At 41.4% G+C, this 23,627-nt stretch overlaps 1 protein-coding gene across 7 annotated transcripts in view; it reads right to left on the reverse strand.

The window, feature by feature from the left end:
* The window catches only part of TRERF1 (transcriptional regulating factor 1), a 74,040-nt gene that overhangs the window by 8,419 nt on the left and 41,994 nt on the right, over window positions 1–23,627 (reverse strand). For 4 of the 7 annotated variants that reach the window (XM_027641376.1, XM_027641372.1, XM_027641373.1 and 1 more), the window contains exons 3-11: window positions 12,857–14,496; window positions 12,205–12,254; window positions 11,330–11,480; window positions 10,160–10,408; window positions 6,423–6,792; window positions 5,795–5,855; window positions 4,890–5,029; window positions 4,064–4,167; window positions 2,788–2,863 (exon numbers count right to left, since the gene is read on the reverse strand). In XM_027641376.1, the coding sequence (XP_027497177.1) occupies window positions 2,788–2,863; window positions 4,064–4,167; window positions 4,890–5,029; window positions 5,795–5,855; window positions 6,423–6,792; window positions 10,160–10,408; window positions 11,330–11,480; window positions 12,205–12,254; window positions 12,857–14,230 (2,575 nt within the window). In that variant the 5' untranslated portion in view covers window positions 14,231–14,496. The remainder of the gene's footprint in view (window positions 1–2,787; window positions 2,864–4,063; window positions 4,168–4,889; window positions 5,030–5,794; window positions 5,856–6,422; window positions 6,793–10,159; window positions 10,409–11,329; window positions 11,481–12,204; window positions 12,255–12,856; window positions 14,497–23,627) is intronic. The other 3 variants (XM_027641375.1, XM_027641378.1, XM_027641377.1) reach the window with 3 other exon arrangements.

Consider the following 23,627-nt stretch of genomic DNA (forward strand, 5'->3'; position numbering starts at 1 on the left):
AAAATAATAACATAGAATCATTTCCATGAACTAATTTTATTGGACACCTTATGGAGGATTTGGGCCTTACAGACTTTCCCCAATAGCTGTGGTATTACCAGAGACCCTTATAAGATTATGCGGGTTAATTGGAAGTAACCTAATTAATAGAATAAATCCTGTGTAGGAAAAGAAACAGAAGAAAAGCTGTTTTTAACTCTGGTTGCCGGGAAACCACTTTTGCTCTTGTTAGCTTGAGGGAGATATAGAGAACATGCATAGAGAGAGATCTGCAATGCAGCAAAAAAGAATTTTGGGCTTCGGAATACAGATAAAATTTTAAAGCTGATCTTTATGTTTAGACATTTATTCTGTATTTTCTTTTACCTGCCATATTGTTTTTGCACTGATTAATCTGTAATAAATATCTTCTGCTAATCCGTGCACTTTGGGCCCAACTTGTGGGTTTCAAGGGGGCTACACATACACCTAGGCAGCCCCACTGAGAGGTGGCTCAAATCCACTACATCCAGCCTACACTGGGTCTGATCCACACCCTACTGCAGTACCTACAAAAAGCTTCCAGACTGCTCGAAGTGCCTTATTTCAGAGACCATCTCTCCTGCAGTTCTCACTGCAGAACTTCAGACCTGAGAAATTCTACTGCTCAGATGAGAACAATGCAAGTGTTTGCAGCAGTGATTAGATACACTTCCCTGTGTCTTCCCTAAAACACCATCCTGACAGATGGCCAAGTGTTAGAACAGAGAGATTAGGGTGTTCGTCCAAGCAGCCCTGGGTCAGCATAACCAGCTCTCTAGGCACACAACAGAAAATCCTCAAGTTTTATAGCTTGCTTCCCTCACAAGCCAACAGGTTTCCAAGGTGAGCTATTTGTTTGTACCCTCATTTGAGGGCAATGCTAAGGATGAGTTCGGATATTTATTGTTTGTGGTATCAGTAATTCTCATGAGTTAGTGCCATGCTCTGTTTCAGTATATTCCAACTTTAAATGTGGGAGGCCCAAGAGCTGTGATTTCCACAAGTCAACCCAAACACATACCACTTGAAGTTATATTAAAGCTATTCATGCACTAGATTGTCAGAAATTCCCAAATGCCTCGAGTGGCTGATTACAAACCCCAAATAAACTGTTATTCAAGAGCTGCTGCATGGTGCTTGAGTGATGCTGTCATATAATATAAGTTGCAATCACACACAAGAGCATTAGAAAGTAATGCTTTGACTTGTTATTTTATGGTTCTTAAATCCAGAGTGGTGATATTTTGTTTCATGCTGTGGTAAGTACAATCAAACTTTCTTTCCTGCTTAAGAAATGGTGATATGCTGGTGTCCACAGGTCTCAGTGCGAGTTAACAAGCATTAGCGTCGTCTTATGTTAAAGATTAAAAAAACAGTCTCTCCTGGCTCCTCCCTGAATCGCAATAAAACACTTTCTGAAACTACTCTGAAGTTGTTTCAGTAAACACTGTTGGTCCTCTGCCACACAGGCAGAAATTTCTTGTCTGCTTTGCTAATTAGATTGTTCACTGAGGAGGAGGTTGCTGGGATATCTCCTCATCTTCCTGCTCTCATGCCTTGAACTGTCTCACATGTATGATTTAGCATCATCTCTTCAGACAAGAGACCCTGGTCAAAGTTCCTGGCTGATGTTCTCCTCCATCCACCCACATGCCCACCCTTTTGACTGCAACAGAGTTGTTATCAAAGGCACTGGGCATCTCCCTCAGACGAAACTCTAAACCTGATGTTCATATTTATTCATTATCATTATGAGCTGCTATCAAATGTGTTTCTGTTCTTGTTCTCAGGCCAAGAGGTTAAGGATTTGCTTTACAAAAGATCTTCTGTTACTTGTGAGCCTTTCCAGTGGGCTGCTAGAGCCAGGAAGTAGCTTGGTTCTATAATTATGTCGCACAATGACTGTAACTGGAAATCAGTACATGAGCTTGGACACTGTGATTGACTGACCACCAGAAGACAAACCAGAAGGTTCGTTTCCCATTGAGCCTAAACTGGAGATGAAGTCTTAACTGTATTATGTAAAACCCTATTCAGTGTCTAAGCAGTTGTTAGCCACTACAAAGCATTAAGGACTAAAAGAGAGGGCTACAGAGGAGAGACATTTGCCATCTATGTTCAGGTGACATGACTTAAGCCCCACGGCTTAACATCACATCGTGTATTTCACGGAGGGCACTTCTGCTTCATCATTCCAATATAGTTCTTGCTAGGTCTGTGAAAGAAGTCACCAACCCGGACTTATTTTGGTTAGACCCACACAAAGAGAGGTTCTGTAAGCAGCACTTAGACAGTAGTAGGAGTTACACCACTGCTTCTTCGGAAGGATGCTCATGATCATCGTATTCATTGACTGTGCACCATCACCTCAGAGAAGGCAGGCAGATGATGGAAGATGTTTATATACCAGACAATTAAGACCTTACTGATAGTAAATTATAAATTACAAATAGCAGCAGTTTTAAAAGGAGATCACATTTCAGTTTAAGAGAAAAAGAATCACTTGAGGCAGTTTTAAATCCATAGAATTTTACACAGCAACATGGATGCAAATTTTCCAAATATTTTCAGTCATGTAAAAAACTGCTAAACTTGTGACAAAAGGCTCTGGAAATACCCCTCGACACTGTCCACATCACCTCTCCATTACATGCTGCCATCCCTGCAGCAGACAGCAGAGAGTGCAGTGTGATCCCATGCTCCAGCCTGGCATGCCAGGCTTGGACTCTGTACACCAGCAGACAGAGAGATCACAAGGAAACCTACCGGCGTAGTGGTAATTTGCCAAAGGATGACACTTCAATCTCACTGGCTTTCGCAACAGCAGCTTTTCAAGAGCAACCTAAATGAAAAAGCAGGGAAAAACAGAATTAGCAAATGCAATCGGCTGCTGCATAAAACTGCATTTAGAAGACTATTTTGTACAAGGATGCGAATTAATTTTCTCTCTTTTCTCTTTTCTGTCATACAAAATCACATCAAATTACTCACAGCCCATTAACACTGTACCTCACAAAAGAGCATCTAATGTGCACCTGCCTTGCCTTAATTAGCAGAAAACTGGCTATTACTTAGCAACTTCCAGCTCTTCCCTCCCTTCTGCTTGCGACATACAAATATTTTATTGTGTTTGACTTGATAGTGTTAATTGACACTAACATTTAATGGTTGGTTCGACAGCATTAATATAGCATGAAGTCTTTTAGAATACCCGTTTAGGTCAACATCTGTCAGGAATGACAGCCAGTATAGCTAATCCTCCTTCAGAGCAGAGAAATAGATGATTTGTGGATCCCTAAAATTTTTCCCCTGACAATTCAGACTCCCTGTAAAGCAAATTCCACATCCTGACAGTAAGTTCAGTCACCTGACTCAGATCACTCAGATACAGCTAACAGAGCCTAAGGAAACTGGGACACAAGCTAAACCCCACTGTATTAGACAATACTGTGAGATCATTCCAGCCCTGTGTTCTGTTGCATTTTGTTTTAAACTGGTTTTCCAGGAACTGGTGCAAGGGCCTTGTCTTTCTCAACATTGGGCAAAATGGATGTTTTGCCCTAGTTAATAACATTCCCATTGCTAAACTAATGCAAATATTTGAAATGCATTATTTATATAAGAACTGTGTGCAATTACTTCACAGTTCTGAACAAATAAGTAGATGTGACTGCTGCTACAAAAAAATGTTTCTTTAAGGGCTAGAGGAGGACTAAGCTCTCTGTGACCAAGTATAAAGCCTGTGAAATATCAGGGCTGGAGCAAGCACTGGGAGACATTCAAAGCTCCAAGGCTATAAACTAAGTAATCTTATCTATATGAAATATACAGTAAACCTTCAGAGAGGCACTGCTTTGAAATTTAAATTTATTAGAGAATAAAGTGAAAAGTCATTCCCCAAAAATGTTACAGGATGTTTAAAGCATCACTGCAAATCAATCAGAAATCTTCTTTATACAACCATATCTAAATCCATTTAATAAAGCATGCTAATTTATCTGCAGAAGAGGATCATATCTCCCCTTTCAGCTTCTTATCTTACCATAATATCTCCTTTCGCTTCAAAGAGAGAGTGCAAAGCGTATTCTGAGTTAGTTCCTCCACCAGGTAACACACTGGAACAGCTCATATTTAAAAGGTCTTCCACTGTCAGAAATAAGTCAACATTTTACTGCTGATACAGTAGCCTGTCAGTCAAACATCCAGAGCCAAAGATTCTGTAACGCTACTCAAAGACCACATAGTTCAGGGCAGCAGCTTCTTCCATACTCTCTCTCCCCAGCATCTCATCTCCTTGTTTTAGGATAACTCACTGAGGAGAGGATGTAATGGGATTTGCAGAGTGCATCCTTGGGACAGGACAAGCTACTACAGATCCAGAGATCTACCTGTGAGGCAGTGACTTGCACATGCCCGTGCCAAGAACGGGCTTGTTGTGCCAAGAACAGCCAGGGTAGAGAAACTGAAATGAACTGTGCTGGAAGCAGGAAAGAACTCTGTTCAGGACAGGTAGAATCCACCAATCTTGTCACATTTCCTCTCAGCTATGGTCACAGGACAGGCCCAGGGGCCATCAGCTGCCTCTGATCTGTGACCTCTGCCCATACAAGGCAGTTCAGTACCCAACTTCCCAGAACAATCCTTCCCCCTTGGCTGCCAAAAAGCAGTTCATTCAGACTTCACTTTAAATGCCATTATATAATGCTATTACTCTGAACCTGTAACATGTAGTTCTGGTCTTCCTCTGCATTCTCAGCAATTAATATTCTCCTGAATGTTTTGTACAGTACACACATGAGAAATCAATGTGTATTTCTTCAACAGGCACAGGCTGACACAGGAATTTCTAAAACAGCAAATCATCGTACCTCTTTGTTGGAAGACTTTGTTCTCCAGTTCTGGCCATGGTTTCCAAACCAAAGTAGCCTTGTGCACGTCTTTCTCCATAAGCAATCTGTCCTGCAGCTCAGGAATATCAGCCTGGAACCTGGACCCGATATTGATTCGCCTGTAAAGATGAATAAATACGTAAGTATTCAACTACATGAGGTGCAGAAAAAACAGAATTCACTTTAGTGTTCACTTCATTTCCAACAAAACTTTTATTGCACTCAAGTGGCAGGAAATTGTGTCAGATTGCTTTACGCAATGCTTTACTCCCAGTGGGGTAAGTATTTTGAATACTAGAGAGAACTGATCTCTTGGGGGAAAACAAAAATTTCAATATGCAATTTAAACTATACTGAGACATCACACCTTAGGGACAACCCAAGCTATCTTATATGCATGACTAGCAAAGAGGCTAGATGTCAGAAACAGCAACTTTCTGTTCCATAGAGAATGGTACTCTTCAGCAGAGAGCAGAAAGAGCCATTACTGCTGAGGGACAATCCTGTTTGCATTTGCCTGGGGAACCTACCAGGTAATACCTTTCTAAAGCTCCACTGTAGATATAAAAATATATGTTAAAAACCTAAAGTACTGAATCAGCACATTTTCCTCACGGCCCTCTTCCCAGCCATCACTGGTGTTTCACTTTCAGTGGCTGCCACCAAGCCTCTCCAAGCATTTTTGAGCCATGACACCTAAACCTCCTGTAGCCACTTTGCTCCAAACGTCCTCAGCTGCCATCCACAAAAAACTTCAATGAACCCAGCTCAACATGATTTCAGGCAGTTGAACACTACCTGCCCAGTTCAAAACACTTCAGGCCACATGCTCTAGGCTGGAAGTAGTCTATAAAAGCAGTGACAAAAAAAATTGTTTTTCTTACGGTTCAACAGTCTGTTCTCCAGGCCCAGGCGTCACTGGAATGACACTTCCATCAATACTATCTGAAACAGAGATTGGAGTTTGAGTATTGCTGTGTTGCTGTTGATGAACCACCTCCAGGGCTGCACTGACACCTCCCTATTAACATCAACATTACTCCAGTCTATGATGGAAAAATGACCCTTTATTGATATTTAGACAGAAACAGTCTAAATTTTTATAGGTAACAGAAATGTCCAAACTTGCAGAGGTTTCTACTGCTCTGATCATGGGTGATTAGACACCTTTTCTTGTGAAGCACTGAATAAATACTTAAAGTGAACCCCCTGTCTCAAACCAAGTCTTTTTCCTCCACTTCAGAAGGCCCAGATGTAATGAGAGGCATGATGGTCCTTTCTCGAGGCAGACCACATGGAAAGATCACAGCCTTACTCGCTGATTAGGTTCCTCTATACATTTTATGCCTCAACACTTCCGCTGCAAAATCCAAGGCAAAACTGGGCTTTTCCTGTGATTTAGCAGAAGTGGCCATGCATGTGAGCACACATAAAAATCATCGATGTGATAACACAGGAAGACAGGACAGTGGCATTTCCCTTGTACTGCTGCTCTGCAAAAGTAATACTTACTAGACCGACACAGGAGCACCCGTGGAGTAGGTGTCAGGGGAGTAAGTGGCAGCTGAGTATGTGAGGTGCTATGAGTTGAAGTGATAACACTGCTGAAGAGACCAGACCCTTGCCGAACTGGACTAAGCATCGGTGGCGGAGTGTAGGGGGGGAGCTCATGTGTCCGGTCTAGCAGATGATCTCCCAGAACACGGGGAGAGCGAAGCTGACTCTGGTACAGAGTGGCACCGGAGTGGGACATGCTGAGGTTGAAAGAAGGAGGAGGTATGAAGAGAGGTTCCGGTCTGTGCCGATACTTCTTCTTATCCTGTAATGGTTTGAAGTTTTCTTCCAATTTTACAGCACTTGGATGAGGTTTTTTGCTAGTTTCCTAAATGAAAACATGTAAAACCTTAGTATTCAGGCATGCTTAAATGTAGTTTGCACACAATCCCCTACAGATTTGGGCAATGGCCACAGAAAAGCTGTAACCAGCATGCAGTTATTCAGGTATCACCATAATAACCCTGGCCAATACAGTATCTGGTGCTACACAGAAACCTCAAGGGAGTGAGAAAAACCAGGATAAATTAACCTCCACCTCTGTCAGCCAGCCCTCTGGGTCAAGGCAGGGCTGAGCCACAGGGACAGACATAGAAAGGCTGCTGCCAGCTTTTGAAAGTGCTGGGAACAGCTCTCCCAGACCACGAGTCACCCACGCCCTTCTTCAACTCTACCCAGCACCCTGGGCACTTCTATTTGCACTGAGCACACACACAGGCTGTTGGGAGATACTTCATGTGAGTCACTGTTTATTAGAAACTTTATATGAGAGCTTTTTCAATGCATGCATTTAGTTTGACCAGGAAGGACATGTGAGCTCAGTGAAATTACTGCAGTACTCAGCAGCAGGAAAGGAAGAAAAATGTAATAAATTCAAATTCTTTGCCTCTTATCACTACATTCCCATCGGCTTGATTACAGTCCAGCTGCAACAAATCTTGAACTTAACTCTCTCCTTTTTTCCTTGGAGAAAAAAGGGGTAGTAGATGACCATTTGGGAAATTCACACACTGTAACATGCACGGACTTCTAGAATTTGAATGTTAAAAATCATTTAATAACATTTAGAGTACACAGAAGCAGAAGGCACAGAATCTGTGCAAACCTGGAATCTGGATTTCTGTGGGGTGGGGATGAGGTAGGAAGAAAGAGGTTCTCAACTTGTGCTTTAAGAACATGGTATATGAACACAGAATTAAATGTATTGCTCTTAGGTGTTTAGATTGTAAGTCATCTTTAGGATAAATCTGGGAAGTAGAATAAAATTTTTGACTGATGGGGTTACTCCGTAATGTCTGCATCATCTGGTAAATTCTACTACTACATGAAGCAAATTACTGCAGTGTATGTTTAAACAACATACATCTTTACACCATGGGTGGTTCTTGTGAATCACATTCACCCAATAAAAATCATGTTAAACAAGCATTAGCACTGTCACCCTTTATCCCTAATGTTAATAAGTTCCAGCTTGAGGAAATGTTTTTGATTACAGAGGTCCTGTCCTCTCTGTTAGATCATGGCTGTATCCTCTCCAACAGCTGTTGACATTTTTTCTCTGTGAAAAAAAATTAACTTTTGGAAGAGTTTTGCTTTTGCATGGAAGAAAATGCAACCTTACAGAGGATTTTTTTGATAATGAACAGTGAAAATTACCCGAAAGGATAGATACAGTCCATCAGGATGGTGAACATTTAGTGTTCAAAAAGGAGAAAGAAGAAAAAATCCAAAAAACCCAAAACCTAAAAAAGATACCCAGAGGGACAGATCCAAGTCTTTGATTAAGGGCTCATTTGGTACTCCTTTCTCACTAGTGTAAAGCAAACCAGCCAACCAAGACAACATCTTAGAAGTCCTAAATACCTCCACCACCTCCATGGCTTCACCTACAGTACACCTTAACTGCAGTGGGGCTACGCCAACACTGCTTTCAAAAAAGATCACACTTAATAGTAAAGGAGACAGTGGCATCCATGGGCTCTTGATTAAGAATCACCCTGATACTTTTCTGAAGCTTGAGGAACTGATTCCTATTATCCAAGACAGAATGCATCCTTGTGGGCCCTGCTGCCACACCTTGACAGATCCACTCTGGGTAGATCCTCATGGACCTCCTTTAACTGCTAGCTTCAGCTCATCATCCTACAGCCTTGCTGAATATTTAGGTACTTTCTGCTGTTTGATTCCATCAGCTTTGTGGGAGCTTTTCTGGACAGCTCAAAGCACGGTATAAATAAATGCAACACAGTTTCAGTTCTTTGGTATTAGGAAAAAAACCCTCTCCAATGGTACAAAATCTTTTTAAAGAAGAAGAGGGAAACTGTAGATCTTTTGATCATTCAGTGTTTCCAATGCTACTGCTTAAATAAAAGATAGGGTCCAGAGAGGAAACTGCATGAATTTCGTTTGCTTGGGCAATAACAAAGACCACAAGCATCATTTTGAGGGAACGAATGCGCATTTAGCCAAACACTGGCAGATTTAATCAGTCACTTTACATACACTGCAGAAATACACAAGCCCAAGCCACCTACTCTGATGTCTCTAGAGAAGATCTCCCACTCAGAGCTCGAGGATTCAGAAAAGACTGTCCCTATTCTTTAGAGGAACTAGAAATAGAAATGAAAAACTGTACTGCTGGGTTACTAAGTATTGTGAAATGCTGGCTTTCCCAGTAAAGTGGAAGTTTGTGTGTAAAACCTCTGCTTGAAAGGACGAGAGAAAAGATTTTATATACATTTAAAATTAGTGTGAATGTCTGAGTGAAAGGTTGGGGGGCTGATAAATACATGGAATATTTTAAGGAGTCACCTATGATGGTATATGCTGTCCCCTTGTTTGGCCATCAGCCTCGCATGGAGCAGGAAAAGAAAAAATATCACAAGAGTATTTCTCTGCATTGTACAGATAATACCATACAGTACTTATACTCCCCAGTAATCCCTTATCATGTCTGCCAACATGGATTTGAAGGAACAAGCAGAATCTGTTCCTACACTGGAACATGAAATAAATACTGCTTGCTCCAGGACTCTTTCAGGAAAACAATAAAGAGCATTTTCACATCTCATTCAAGTACTCATCAATTCCTTGTGCTGCCTGACAATTTCAGTTTTACGAGCGAAATGAAAGCACTAAGCATAGCTATTTTTCTGTAACAGAGCTCTCAGTGATTAACCCTTCGAGCTGATGCATGCAGAGGGAAAGGGAAAAATTACTTCACTGAAAAACTCCAAGTCGACAAGCTTCATATTGGCTTGGAGCACCCACTCTAAGCACTGCACTATCTTCAGCTGAAATGAGCAGCACACATATCTGACTTTAAAGAACAGGAAGAAATAAAACTGCTGAATTTAAGCAATAACATGACAATGAAGCAGCCTGAAAAGGAAAAAACAAAACCAGTAAAAAGATAGTAAATCCCTTTGTTCTAGTGGGATAAAATAATATCACATTTTGATTTCAAATTACTTATTTTCAACTGAGATCTTGATTCCTCAGCAAAGGGAAAATAAGTATTTCCAAATCATGGAGGAAGACATGCTGTGATGCTACAAGACTTTTTTTTGTTTATTAGGAATCATAAAGAGTCCAGAAAATATTTTAAAACACAGATGTTTTAGAAAATAGCGGCACTATAAGCAAAGGGATTTAACAAGCACAGGACAGTTAGTGGCAAGAAACACAGCACTCACAGAGGATGAGCAGGGGTTGGCCACTTTTGGACTGCATGGTGGAGAGTAAGTCATCTTCACGAGAACGGGCATCTCGTCATCTGACACAGAGTTGGCAGGCTTGTCTGTGACTGTGGCAGCGCTGGCAGAGGGCTGCGTGCTGGGCTCAGGTGACAGAAGCTTTACAGGGACAGACACTGGCATGACGATGGGCGCGAGGCTATCCACCTCTTTAGGCAGCGGCTGCTGTGGTGGTTTCTCTCCTTCATCCTGTACAGACAATTAAAGGCTTTCAGCCCGAGTGAGGGAGCGCTGCTTCTGGATCGATACACTACACAATGTATGCACCGTGGCTGGAAAGAAGTGGCCAGGGTTACAAAACACACACCAGTATTCCTTCCTGGGACTCTTTATTTGCCTTCAATGACGTTGGCAGATTACTTATGATTCCTGCACAGGATTCAGCCTTGGTGACAAATAATCATCTGAAACATCCTTACAAGATAACTTGCAGGAGGGCAGATAAACATATCTCTTTATATCACTACAAACACAGAATTCTCCATTACTCACCTAAAAACAAAGACACAAACTGTAACTTTGGTAGCTTTTTACCTTCCTATGGTGTTCCTTGTTAGGACAGAATTTCTAAAATATCAGGATAGAGAAGGACCAACTGACTGTTATGCAGAACAACTCAAACACAAAGTTTTTGGTTTGGCATTTGTTGATACCTATAGAACTAAAACACTTCGGAAGAAAGCTGTCAAAGATTCAAAAATTCTGCTCTTTCAGTTAAAGCCTGGGAAGGCTTCCAATAAATATCCCTTAGTCATCCAAGTAGTTCAAATAAAAATAAGGAAGACTTGATGTTCCTGGTATTTCTAATATAATAAACAAACATGCAGGGGAAAAAAATTAGACACTCCTGACATGACTTTGTAGGGTGTTTCTGTAATGTGCAGAGAAAAGAGAAGGACAAACACTGATTTATCCTCCACCACTGCCTCTGACTTTAAAACAAGACTTCTGGCCTATAACCTAACAGAATTATGTGCATTTCTACTTACACAGGGTATGACATAACAAAACAGTGCTGAGAAGAACAAGTTTTGACAGCAAAGCAAAGCATGGCAAAGCAAGCAAACACAAAAGGAGAGTGCCAAGTACTGAAGTAAAATGGACTGATACCTGTTTGAAGTTAGGAGATGCTCTTACTCCTCCGTGTGACCTCATGTGACCATTTAGAGCAGGCAAACTCTTAAACTCCTTCAAGCATATTGAACACATTAGCTTGTTCTTCACATCAGCTCTCTCAGGAAGTGTTTCTCTGTTCTGGCCACTACATTTGTTTTCATTTTTTTAAGCATGGAGCAGAAGAAAAAACATTAATTTGGCATGTTTCCTTTGTTGCAGAGGAAGCTTTTTTAGTCAAGGAACTAAATGAAATTTTACAGCTAGATGGCTAAGAAGTCATAGTTAAGCATGTGGTGACTGCTGTGGAATACATGGCCAATTACCTAGATGAGCTGCTCCCAAGATGGGGAGAAGGGAAGTTTTGAGTAGGATGTGCTCATCAAAATGTGGGTCTCAATATAGAAAAGTCTGAGAACCCATGAGATCTATCATGACAGACCTACGTTTTCCCCCCTCATGACACAATGCCTCTAACTTATGGTAGACAACCATGTTCATTGTCAACCTCAACCTTCAGAGGTGAGACCTTAAGAAAAAAATAGAAGATCTCTGCTGCCAAAGTTACAAATCCAAACCACACACCATTCCTTCACTTATAAATGCAACACAGAGCAAACTGCTCCCCTGCTTTTGGGGTTTTTTTAGTTTCCTTCCCATACCTCCCCCTTTTTTTTTTTTATTTATTTGATTTTATTGTGGAAGGGGGATGCTGGAAATCACACAAACTTAAAATCACAAACCACAAAACTAAAGACATTTCTAGGAGAGCAACAATTATTACCTACCCAGACTGCATTCTTTTCCCTCTAAACTGCAGAACTTTGCATTTCTCATATTTAAAAAGACCAAAAAAAAAATTTTAAAAATACCTTTGTTCTGGGGACAGCTGCTGCAGTCTGCCTTCTGACAGTTGCACCTGCTATCAAAGGAGGAGAAAGGAAAATAAGGGAAAAAGGAGAAAATAATTTTTCAGGAAATATTAATGTGTAAATGAAGATCCTTACAGCACTAAGTTTGCATTTTGTGTATGATTTTACAGATATTAAAAGCCTCTGAGAGGCTGACATCAAATCAGTGCCCCTGTGAGCATAGCTACTGCAAGTTTTCTTCCATTCACCTGTTGTTTGAAGCCTTTGTTCTGACCCAGAAGCACTACTTTTGGAAACAGGGAGTTTACTAACTGCTCCTGAACAACTGAGCCTGCAGGTGTTGAAAAAATCAGCAAGAACACTTTGTTGTCACTGGGTCCCTCCTCCCCAGAAACCGAGGCAGACCTTCCCAAAGCCTCTCAGAAGGAAAGCAGCAGTGCCACAGCAGTAGTTCTGTGCTGCTGCCAGCCTGGCCCAGAGCCAGCCCAGAGGTGTAGACAGAAGCCTGTTAATGCAGTTTCCCAAAACATCCCAGAGATGCCCACCACTCACATCCTAACCTTCTAACTCTCCTGAAGCCATATGGTTTCCACACCTTGCTACTCTTCTGCAAACACGTTTGGCTGAGCATGGATCTGAAATAACTACTTACCTGAGGCCATGTGGTGCTGGGAGAGTCTTGTTGAGAGCTTTTGTTGTTCAGATGAACTCCCAAGGGTGGCAAAAGTGTTCGATGAGGGATGGCATTACCTACAGAATTTACCTCCTGCCGTGCAGGATCCTCCGTGGTCTCTGGTGGAGTGAGGCCAACATGGGAGTTCAGAGGTGGCACTCTGCTCTTGCTCTGGAATTGCTTCTGCTGATCTTGCTGCTGCTGCTGCTGCAGTAAACTCTGAGGGTACAAGTGCCTGTACTGTTCATGGGGATCTTGGAAGCAATACTGAGGCACTGCTCCCAACTGGATAAGCTGCACAGGATGACTGGGATCCTGAGAGTACTGGTGTGGTTCATGCATAGTCTTTGGATCAGGTTCTCTGTGATACGGAAGTGGCAATTGCAGCTGCTGCTGCTGTTGCTGTAACTGCTGCATGACAGGCTGTGTTTGGTAATACTGAGCGATTTGCACTGGACACTGCCGCTGCTGCCGAGCTGGCTGCTGCTGCTGGATCTCCTGGATCGAGAGCCGCTGGTGTCCCTGCTGTGGCTGAGCGTAGTACTGAGGCTGCTGCAAGTGCTGCATCTGCTGTGGTAAGAGCTGCTGGGACTGCATTTGTGGAATGTGCGTCTGTCCCTGCTGAAATGCAGAATGCATCTGCATTTGTGATAAGTGCTGCTGGTAGTCGTAGTACAACTGTTGGTGCTGCATGACTTGCATTTGTTGCTTTTGCTGTGTGCTTGCAAAATTCTGTTGTGTTTGCTGTGGCACTGGTTGATATCTTTGTACAGTGGAAGTTACAGGCTGCTGCTCAACCGCTGGCTTCTGGGACAGCAGCTGCCTGAGTGCACTGTCACCAGAATTATCCACCATCGAAGACTCGGTGTGCAAAACCTGAGCCATGTTGTTGACTTGAATTCTAAGATTTTGGTTAGCAAATACTTGCGTAAAGGAGTCCAATTTATGCAGGACCCCACTGGTAATTTTTTGCGATCGATTTTCACTGGGTTGAGAGTAAGAATATTGGTATCCATCATGGGAGTCCCCCTGCCCAAGGGGGCTCCAGACTGCGCTTTGATTATTCAAATTGTTCCTTGTTGGGACATGGTTTCCTGAGCCAGAATGTGTCCAGCTGGTTTGTCTAGACGTATGCATTGAACCAAGGCTTTTTGAACCTACAGGCAAAGCTATACTGTCCCGTGAATCTTGGGGAAACTGAGGGGAAAGGGGGGATGCCTGGGGAGCATCCATAACAGACGTCCCATAGCTATGATTTAGAGATGGAAGGGAGTTCATTTGGTGTTGTTCGTAGTACAAGTTCTCATTGTTGTTGGCAGTATGGTTAGTTTTATACAATTGCTGGTCCCCCATTTTTGGTCACTTCTGTTCCAAACTTACAGGCACGCAAACCATTGAAATCTCTATGAACCCTGAGATAGCTGAGTGAGGGGAAGGGAGGGAGGGGAGAAGAAGCTAGAATTACTTATAATTCAGCATGTCCATGTGCATCACAAGGACTAAAATCTCCTCCAGTCTGTCAGTAATTCCAACCTCAGACTCGACGTTGCTTCACATCTTCAATAAGTGGACCACAGCACAAATCCTGCACAGATCAGTAAGTTCAGTGTGCCAAGCACCTGTGGAGTAAGTGAAAGACAAGGTAAATGTTGACTCTCTGCATAAACTGTTATTATTATTGCCTCAGAGGAAACTCTAAAATCTTCTAGTTTGAAATCCATAATCAGATGCAAAATTGTAACAGCTGGGCTATTTCAGAGCAGTTAGACTACTTCATCTCATCCCGTTATCCGGCCTCTTATCTAGTGCTCCGATAAAATCATTCTGCCAAACCAATAAAAGCTTATTCTTCAAAACTGTCTTTTCCCCTAAATTATATGAACATTCAAGCATTGTAAGCTTGCCACATCCTGCACCCTCATGACTAATTTTAGTTAGACAGTTGACTATCAAGCCAAGTCACAGGCTCACAGAATGGCTGGGGTTGGAATGGACCTCTGTAGATCACTGGTTCAATGCCCTGCTAAAGCAGGTTCACCTGTGTGTATCTCCAGAGGAGGAGACTTCACAACCTCTCTGTGCAGCCTTTTACAGTGCTCTGACACTGTCCAAGTAAAGATGGACGTATCATAACTAAGATGGAATTTCCCATGTTTCCGTTTGTGCCTGCTGTCCCTTGTTGCTGGCCACCACTGAAAAGAGTCTGGTTCCATCCTCTTGACACCTGCCCTTAAGAAATTTGTATGCATTGATAAGATCCCCTCTCTGTTTTCTCTTCTCCAGGCTAAACAGACTGGAGCTAAACAGTCTCTCCTCATAAGAGATGCTCCAATCCCCTAATCATCTTCATTGTCCTCTGAACCCTCTCCAGCAGTCATCTTTTTTGAACTGAAGAGCCCAGATCTGCACACAGCACTTCATTTGAGACCTCACTAGGGCTGAGTAGAGGGGCAGAATCACCTTCCTTGATCTGCTGTCAATGCTCTTCCTAACACCCCCCAGGATACCACTGGCCTTCTTGTCCACAGGGGCACACTGCTGCCTTAGGGACAGCTTGTTGTCCACCAGGACCCCCAGGTCCTTCTCTACAGAGCTGCTTTCCATCAGGCTGGCCCCCAGTTGGTACCAGTACGTAGAGTTATTCCTCCCCAGGTGCAGGACCCTACACTTGCCTTCACTGAACTTCATTAAGATCCTCTCCACCCAACTCTCTAGCCTGTCCAAGTCTTGCTGAATGGCAGCACAGGCTTCTGGCATATCAGACACTCCTCCCATTTTTGTATCATCATGTACATTCTGTCCCTTCATCCAGGTCACTGATGAGCAAGCTGAACAAGACTGGACCTGGTACTGACCCCCAGGGAACAGCACTAGCAATAGGCCTCCAACCAGACTGCATCACTGACCACAGCTCTGGGATCAGCCATTCAGCCAGTCCTCTTTCTACCTCACTGTCCACTCATCTAACGCACACTTCCTGAGCTTGCCTATGAGGATGTTATGAGAGATAGTGTTAAAAGCCTTGCTGAAGTCTGGGTAGGCAACATCCACTGCTCTCCCCTCATCCATCCACAGCCAGACATTCCATCATAGGAGGCTATCAGACTGGTCAAGTGGTATTTCCCCTTGGTGAATCCATGTTGACTATTAATAATAATAGTAATAATATAATTAATAGTAATAATAATGAAAATCTTAATTTAATAGTAAATCTTAAATTAATAGTAATAATAATGACATCCAGGATAAGCTGTTTCATCATCTGTCCAGGGATAGATAGAGGTGAGGCTGACTGGCCTGTAGTATATATGCTAAGACCAAACCAGTCAATGGAAATCTTTTCACTCCTCTTACACTGAGAGTGCTGAACTCCCAGCTTTTATTTTACCCTTTCACATGCAACCTTTTATAATTTTTACTGTATAAACTGTAACTCAAAGTAACATTTAACAGATGTCTGTTTTCAATAAATAAAAAATACATAAGCACATTATAGGGTTGTTTGACTATTCCACAATATGATGCAATCACTGTGTCTACAATTGTACTTATGCACAGAAGTACAATATGCTTATGCACTCATAAATACATTTTAACATAAAAGCTGATTCTGAAGTTTAACAAGAGCATAAAAATATTAGACCAAAACCTTAACTCTGCCTCCCTCACATCTGATTTTCTAAATGTAATGCTCTCCACCAAAGACTCCTGCATACTGACGTCCTTACCTTTTTAAACTTAGGAGAATCCACGATTTAGATGGATAAATGTGAAGTCACTGATGGAGAAAATTTTAACCATTGCCAGATGCATATTAAGGAGAGTCTGTGCTAGCAACAGCAAATAAGGGTAATGCATAGCTGTAGGCAGAGAAAAACCTTTTCCGTTCTAGCATAATGTATGACAGAAAACCATAGCTTCCAATGAAGAGGGCTTGCAATGTGTACAGTTTGTGTAAACCATCTACAACCATTAGTATGTAACATTTTCATGAGACAAATAATAGCTGAGATTAACTGCACATTTATTTCCCCTTTCCAGAAATATACATTGCCTCACAGTTTCTCTGAACACACTCCCTTCCAGATTTTTATAGAGGAACAATTAAAGAAGATAGGAGTCAACAATGAATAGTCAGGCTGCCAACAGGATTTTTCATCCACAACACAACTTCAAAGACTTCCTATTAAAAATTATGAAGGGCAACTAAACAAACCTTCCACAAAACATTAAAAAGGCATAAAAATAAACACTGTGTAATATTTCATACTGAAAGGCCATCAATGTTTAGAGGAAGAGGGGGAACATGCAACTCGTTTTATGCCTGCCAAGTTAAGAAAGCTCAATTGAGATGGTCTGAACACATCTTCTCATAAATACTGGATCTCTAGGTAGTAGACCTTTTGTATAGGAGCTATGTCCCATATTACCTCTTAACAGATCTGTAATTTACACCAAGTTCCTTGGTTTTGACCCTTCTTCTTGAAGTTTGAAGTTACAAATATTAGTCAAAGGACAAGAAATAACAGTGATACAAACCAGTGAGGGGGAATAAATGTCTCTAGGAGACAATTAAAAGACCACAAGAATTCCAAGAGTAAGGACAGTAAGAGACTTATTCTTAAGGGAGCAAACAACAAGATTTTGTTACAAACATTAATCAAGTGGCCAACCAGACCCCTGGCCCATTCTCTTCCCACAGGTAGGAGCATCATGATGGCAGATGCCACCAACTGTACCAGCAGCCATAGGCAGTGTTGTATTCACCACAGAAAATGCTGTCCCTTGGGCACCCACCAAATGCCACTTACTGCACCCTTTCACCTGGGGGTTACCTGTCATAGTTCTTAGGATACTGGAAAGCAGTCAAGAAGTTTTATAACCGATTCATTAGCACAAACACCACCTCTCTTCCCCTCTCTCAGAATCAAAAAAGAAAAAAAAAATGCTCAAAGAAATTTCCTCTCCAGCAGCTCTAGCATCCTCAACTCAGCTCTGGTTTGGGAGTTGGGATATAGTGCTGTGTGTTAGGTGGATTACAACTATACATCACAGTTATACAGAAACATTTGTAAAAATTTGAAAAATAATATGGAATATTATATTAAAATACCAATCAAATCACAAAAAGACTGGGAAGTTTAGTCGCTATGAGAACCACATTTGAAAAAATTTGCATTGTTTTCAAACACCCATTCTCCCCCTCCTAAAAAAAAAAAAGAAAAAAAAAAGAAGAAAAAAGAAAGATGAAAATATTCCTTTCAAATGCATCACTGATCTAGAAGGAGAAAATGCAAAGGTTTAAAAAGCATTGTTATTCTACATTCAGGTAACAGGAAAAAAAACATACAGCATGTTAATAGAAGCATAATCAGTAATAAACCAGTCCCTTAGATACCAAATATTTTTTTAGTTCTCAAACAGGCTTGATGCTGTATACAGTGAGAATTTGCTATCGGTTTTAACAGAATGGTAACAATATACATTTCTTCTTGGATACCCATGAGAGTATATGAGTGCTGCATACAATATATTTAAGGCTTTAGGGCCACCAAAGTCTCTGGCCAACTGAGAAGCCAATGGCAGCACTCTGAGTGACTTCCATTTCTTTCAGTGACAGGAAGAAAAGGGTGCTTTTTCTCCTTTTTGTTTAGCACTGGTGCCTAAACACCCATCACTGCCATTTATCACAAGTCTGTCTACTAAATAGTTAAATCAAACAACTACAAGCAGCAGGAAGTTTACAGAAACAATGGTTCTGCAGTTCTATATTTCTTCTCTTCCTAACAGTCATTTAGGCTACTTAACCTACTACATTTCTGACATTACAGATACATCCCAATTATGCAATCATTACAAAGAAACACGAAAACAAATGCAAACTGACAGAAACATTTCTGTAGACTGCCCAGAAAGAGAAATACCCTACTTAAGTTTATGGATGAAATCTGGACTCAAGCTAATGGGAATTCAATTGATTTCAACAGAGATAAGGTTTTGCTCCAACTCTTTTCTCATCATTTCAGCAAGGTCCCCTGCAACTTGTACAACTCCAGTCTCCAAACTAAAAACCACGGATACACCAAGATGGCTGAAATGTCTTTACACACTCCAGCGTCAAACACAAGCATCTAAAAGGCAATACAATTACTCCTGGAAGTATGTAATAACTTCATTCTGGTAAACATGAAATGGAAGAAAATTCCAACATTATCAGTCTTCAATAAAGGTGATTCTATTTTTCTCCTTTGTAAACTATTCACTGGAGAGCCAGAAGAAGCTGTGGAGTTCCCAGTACAGGATGGACACTAACTATTGGAGTGAGTCCAGAGAAGGTGATGACAGAGAGATGGAGCACCTCTCCTGTGAGGAAAGGCTAAGAGAAGTAGGATTGTTCAGTCTAGAAAAGAGAAGGCTTTGGGGTGACATAATTATGGCCTTCCAGTACTTGAAGAGAGCCTATGGAGAGAGACTATTTACAAGACCTTGTAGTGAAAGGACAAGGGGGAATGGTTTTAAACTGAGGGAGAGCAGGTTTACATTAGATATTAAGAAAAAATTCTTTGCTGTGAGGGTGGTGAGACACCGGAACAGGCTGACCAGAGAAGCTGTGGATGCCCTATTCCCGGAAGCGTTTAAGGCCCTGTTGGATGGAGCTTTGAGCAACCTGGTTTAGTGAAGGGTGTTTTATCCACAGCAGAGTAGTTGGAACTAGATGATCTTAAAGTGCCTTCCAACCCAGGCCATTCTATGAACTTAGAGAAGAGGCAGCGAAACATCAATAAGATGGTAGTTATAAAAGAAAACACTCCCAGCTCCATCACACACCACAGAAGCCAAAACCTGTAGAATTTTTCAAATTGAGTAAATAACAGATCAAACCACAGTCACGCAATCGAAGTGCCTAAATTCACATGAATTTCAGAACAAGGCATCCACTCCAAATAAGTCGCTGCATGAAAGTTGGGGTGGGTGTGGGCTGCAAAACCAGCCAGAGCCAGTTTCAGAACTGAGCTAATGGTGAGGGATGACAAAAGACTGTACAAGAGCAGATGCTGAAGGAAGCAGACTCATTAAAAGGCTGTAAAGTTATTATAGCACTGCACTGATCTAACCAATCTCGGTAGGCTGCATGGCTGTGTTTCAAAAAGGAATTGCATCCTATGGTTTGTCCAACTTATTTCAAGTTTTTCAGCTGTTCCTTTAAGCAAAACATCTACATGCTTTTACAGATTAATTACCAGTTAGCCTGAAAAAAAGAAGACTGGATAAGCTGGCAGATGCAAAAAAAATCCAAAAGAAAACACCCCTCCATGTTCAATTAGCTTCTTCAGGACAGAGCACCAGCACATACTGACAAGCAACAGCATCAAGCAGATGCTCATGTGCTCGGGTACCATCCCCTCTTGCGTCCCTCCTGCCCTCTGGGATGGTAACACTTCAGCTAAAGCAAGCTTAACCACCACCCTTAGCAGCCTAAACTGTGTTTTGTAACACTTAAGGCATGCTTGCTCCAGAAATGTGTCATTGCTGTGTGTTCTCCCAACACTGCAGACATATTTCAATCGTGCCTTACCACCTCTCAGTCACATAAGCAGAGACAGGGCTTTCTCAAGTTGCTATCTTTCTGCTATCAGAATATATGCTTCATTCTTAACTGCAGATAAGATAAATCCAAAATCAAGTTGTCCCTTCCCTTCTTTTGCTTCAATGTTCCCCTCCCATTAGCTTCAACAGAAACAAACCAAGGTTTATCTTATTCAATTTTTAGCCTTTTTTATGAGAATGTCTTTATTGACCTGTTTTGTTATTCAGAACTGTCAGATCTCCTGCCAAGCTATTCCTAAATGAAGACAGCCATCATTCACATCATCTTGCTCTCCGATTTCCTTTAGGATAGACGCAGGAATAAAAAGCAGTTCCTTCTCCTCTCCATTCTGCTAAATGCCAGCGCTACCAGCAGCCCCTGTCACACAGACTGACCATAACCCAGCCTTTTAAGGGACAGCACAGTCAGTCATGGTTTTCAGCTGGGCACTACACCACTATGAACCTACACTGAAGAGCAGCTTTAAAAACCAAGAGAGCACCATCTAAGAACACCTAAGAACGGACACACCTGCATTGCTTAAAACCAACTCTCAGTTGTGAGGTTGGCACTACCCCTGTATCTTCAGACGAGAGTAGTGCTGGAAGGCTGAGAAGCACAGAACTGGGAGAGGAAGGGTGGCATATTTCAAAGACCTCCATGCTCTTGCAGGCTGTTTAGTTACCAGGTTTGTCCTTATAACTTTTCACGTAGCCAGAGTTCAAGCCTCAGCTCTATTTCTTTTTTTTTTTTTCTGGCATAGAAAATAAGCCTGTGAAAAAAAGCAGCACAGTGCTCAAACAGAATGAATGATTCTGAATGCCAAGGAAGTTGGTTGCGTGAACCAGCAGAGAGGAAAAGGGAAGAAGAGGTGAGACGATAACTCAAAGATCTACTTTTTTTTTTTAAAGTATCTACAGAAACCCCAAAGACATCTGATATAGCAATAAAGAGAAGCAGAGACTGAAAATAAGGGTCAAAAGGTATCAGGACCATGGCTATTTTAGTTAGAATAAACTAGTAGCAATATGGATTTCAAGGACCAATAATTTTCTACAGCTGTCTCAAGGACAAATGCTTACAAGGATGAAAACCTTTCATCCAAATCCTGGATACAACTCTTCTATGGTTTCTACTGCATTTCAATTTCAGCTGGTTTTGGATGGCAGAGATCTCGAACCCATGTCCATATCTGTCCACAAACCCCAAGGTTAGCACTTTTAGGCAAAACCAGCACCAACAAAAAAACCTCACTTCAGTATACAAGAAAGTACGCAAATAAAGGTATTACAAAAGTGAACACGATTGAAAAGAAGTAAAATATTTAGCAGACTGATTTTTATAGGAAGCATACTAAGAAAGCTATACATGCTTAAAATGGAAGGGAAAAACAGATTAGCTGCTTTTTAATATTAATGCTGGTAATTCTTCAACAGTTGCACAAATCCTTCAAAAATTATCATTCCCTTTGCAGCTGAGCTTCTTCTGCAGTGCAGTTGGAAAGGCTGCTGAGTCTCATGTGGCTGCTCATTTAAGCTGTTCCCATTTCCACTCTTAAGAGTGACTAGAATGTCCTAATTCAGTTTAATAAAGAACACATTGGACTTGGGGGAGGGGAGAACAACGATGGCATTGGGAGAGGAACCGAGCAATTTCTCTACTTCAATGAAGTTTAAAAAAAGGCAACAACAACAACAAAAAAACAACAGCAAAACCAACAGTTGATCATCTCAGGAAAGTCTCTAGAAAAAGGGGAGGAGAAAGGAAGACAAACAAGAAGAAACATTTTTCTCTCTTTCTGATCTAAGTTGTAAGTAGAAAATGCATTCTGAGGCAGTGGTAATTTAATGAAAACCTTTTTTTCCTCCAAACTAACAGAATTCTGGTTATTCAAGAAGAGGAGGCTGATTTCTAAATAAAGCCATTAACCGAATTTAGTTTAAGGGAGATACAATTTCATGAGTCCCAAAGAAACGAAGAAGGTTGTTTCAACAAATCTGATTATCTTTGCTGTCAGTGAATTCATGTTACAGTTTCAAGGTACTCGGAAGGCTTTGGAGAACTGCAACTGAAGCAGGTATCACATTACTTCATAAAAAATGGCAAATGTAAAATTATGTGATCTCCTCATAATACTGATTAAAAATAAAAATAAAAGACAAGCCTTGGCTAAGGCCAGAAGGGGACTTGAATTGCATATTCCATGACTAACTGACTAAAAGTGTACCGAAGACAGCACTAATTAAAGTGATAAACACAGTAGTTTACTTTTTTTAATATTCACCAATACATTACTGCATATTTGATCAAGGCTGAAGCTGTCTGTGAAACTTTATTTGAAATTTCTTCAGCCAGCCTGGGTTTACTGACTGCTTAGATGACATAAATCATAGTCCCTTCTGCTCAGGGCAATACTCTCAAATGCTTCTTGGAAAATAGACATGTCCTATTAGCAAAATTGCCCTCAACTTCATATTTTAGTTTCCTTCTATTACTGAACTGAGTGACTTGTTACTCCCCAGCAAGATCCTAGTTCTGCAGACATGAGAAGCCATGGGTATGAAGATCTTAGGACAGAGAGGTTAGATCTTATTCACTTATGGTATGTGCTACATTACAATCTCTGGTCCCTGCTGTTGATATGTGGGAGGGAGAGCGATTTTTAAGCCTTTTTACTCAAACATCAATCCACCAGCTACTGCTGTTACCACAGCCAGGATAAGCACATACAATTTTAGTTCAAGGTGAGCATCCTTGTAACACACTTAAGCAGTTTCTTCCTGACCTCTGCAGTGTTTACGCTCTGTAGGGTGTAATGTGATTTCTTTTTTCTGGAACTGTAAACGCTTTGAAACAGTCAAAGAACATATGCTAGGATTTACAAAAACAGGCAAGGAGGAAACATCCTGAGACAGATAAATAATTAAAAAAAACAAGCAGAAATAGTAGTATGTGGAAAATAGCATATGTCTAAGCTCTCAGTGGGGAGGGAACAGCTATTTTGAGCCTGGTGTATCCCCTAAAAGAGTTTTCAGAAATGCAGCTGCAGGACCCTCTGAAAAGTCCATCCCTCTAAACTACAGCATGCTGGTATCTAGCAACGGAACCAGGTGAAATGGTTATGCAGAACTGACCACATTGGCTGCTGCTTTTATTTTTTTT

The sequence above is a fragment of the Corapipo altera genome, unplaced genomic scaffold (assembly GCF_003945725.1).
Source record: "Corapipo altera isolate COAL_440 unplaced genomic scaffold, ASM394572v1 48b, whole genome shotgun sequence".
Taxonomy (NCBI): Eukaryota; Metazoa; Chordata; class Aves; order Passeriformes; family Pipridae; genus Corapipo; species Corapipo altera.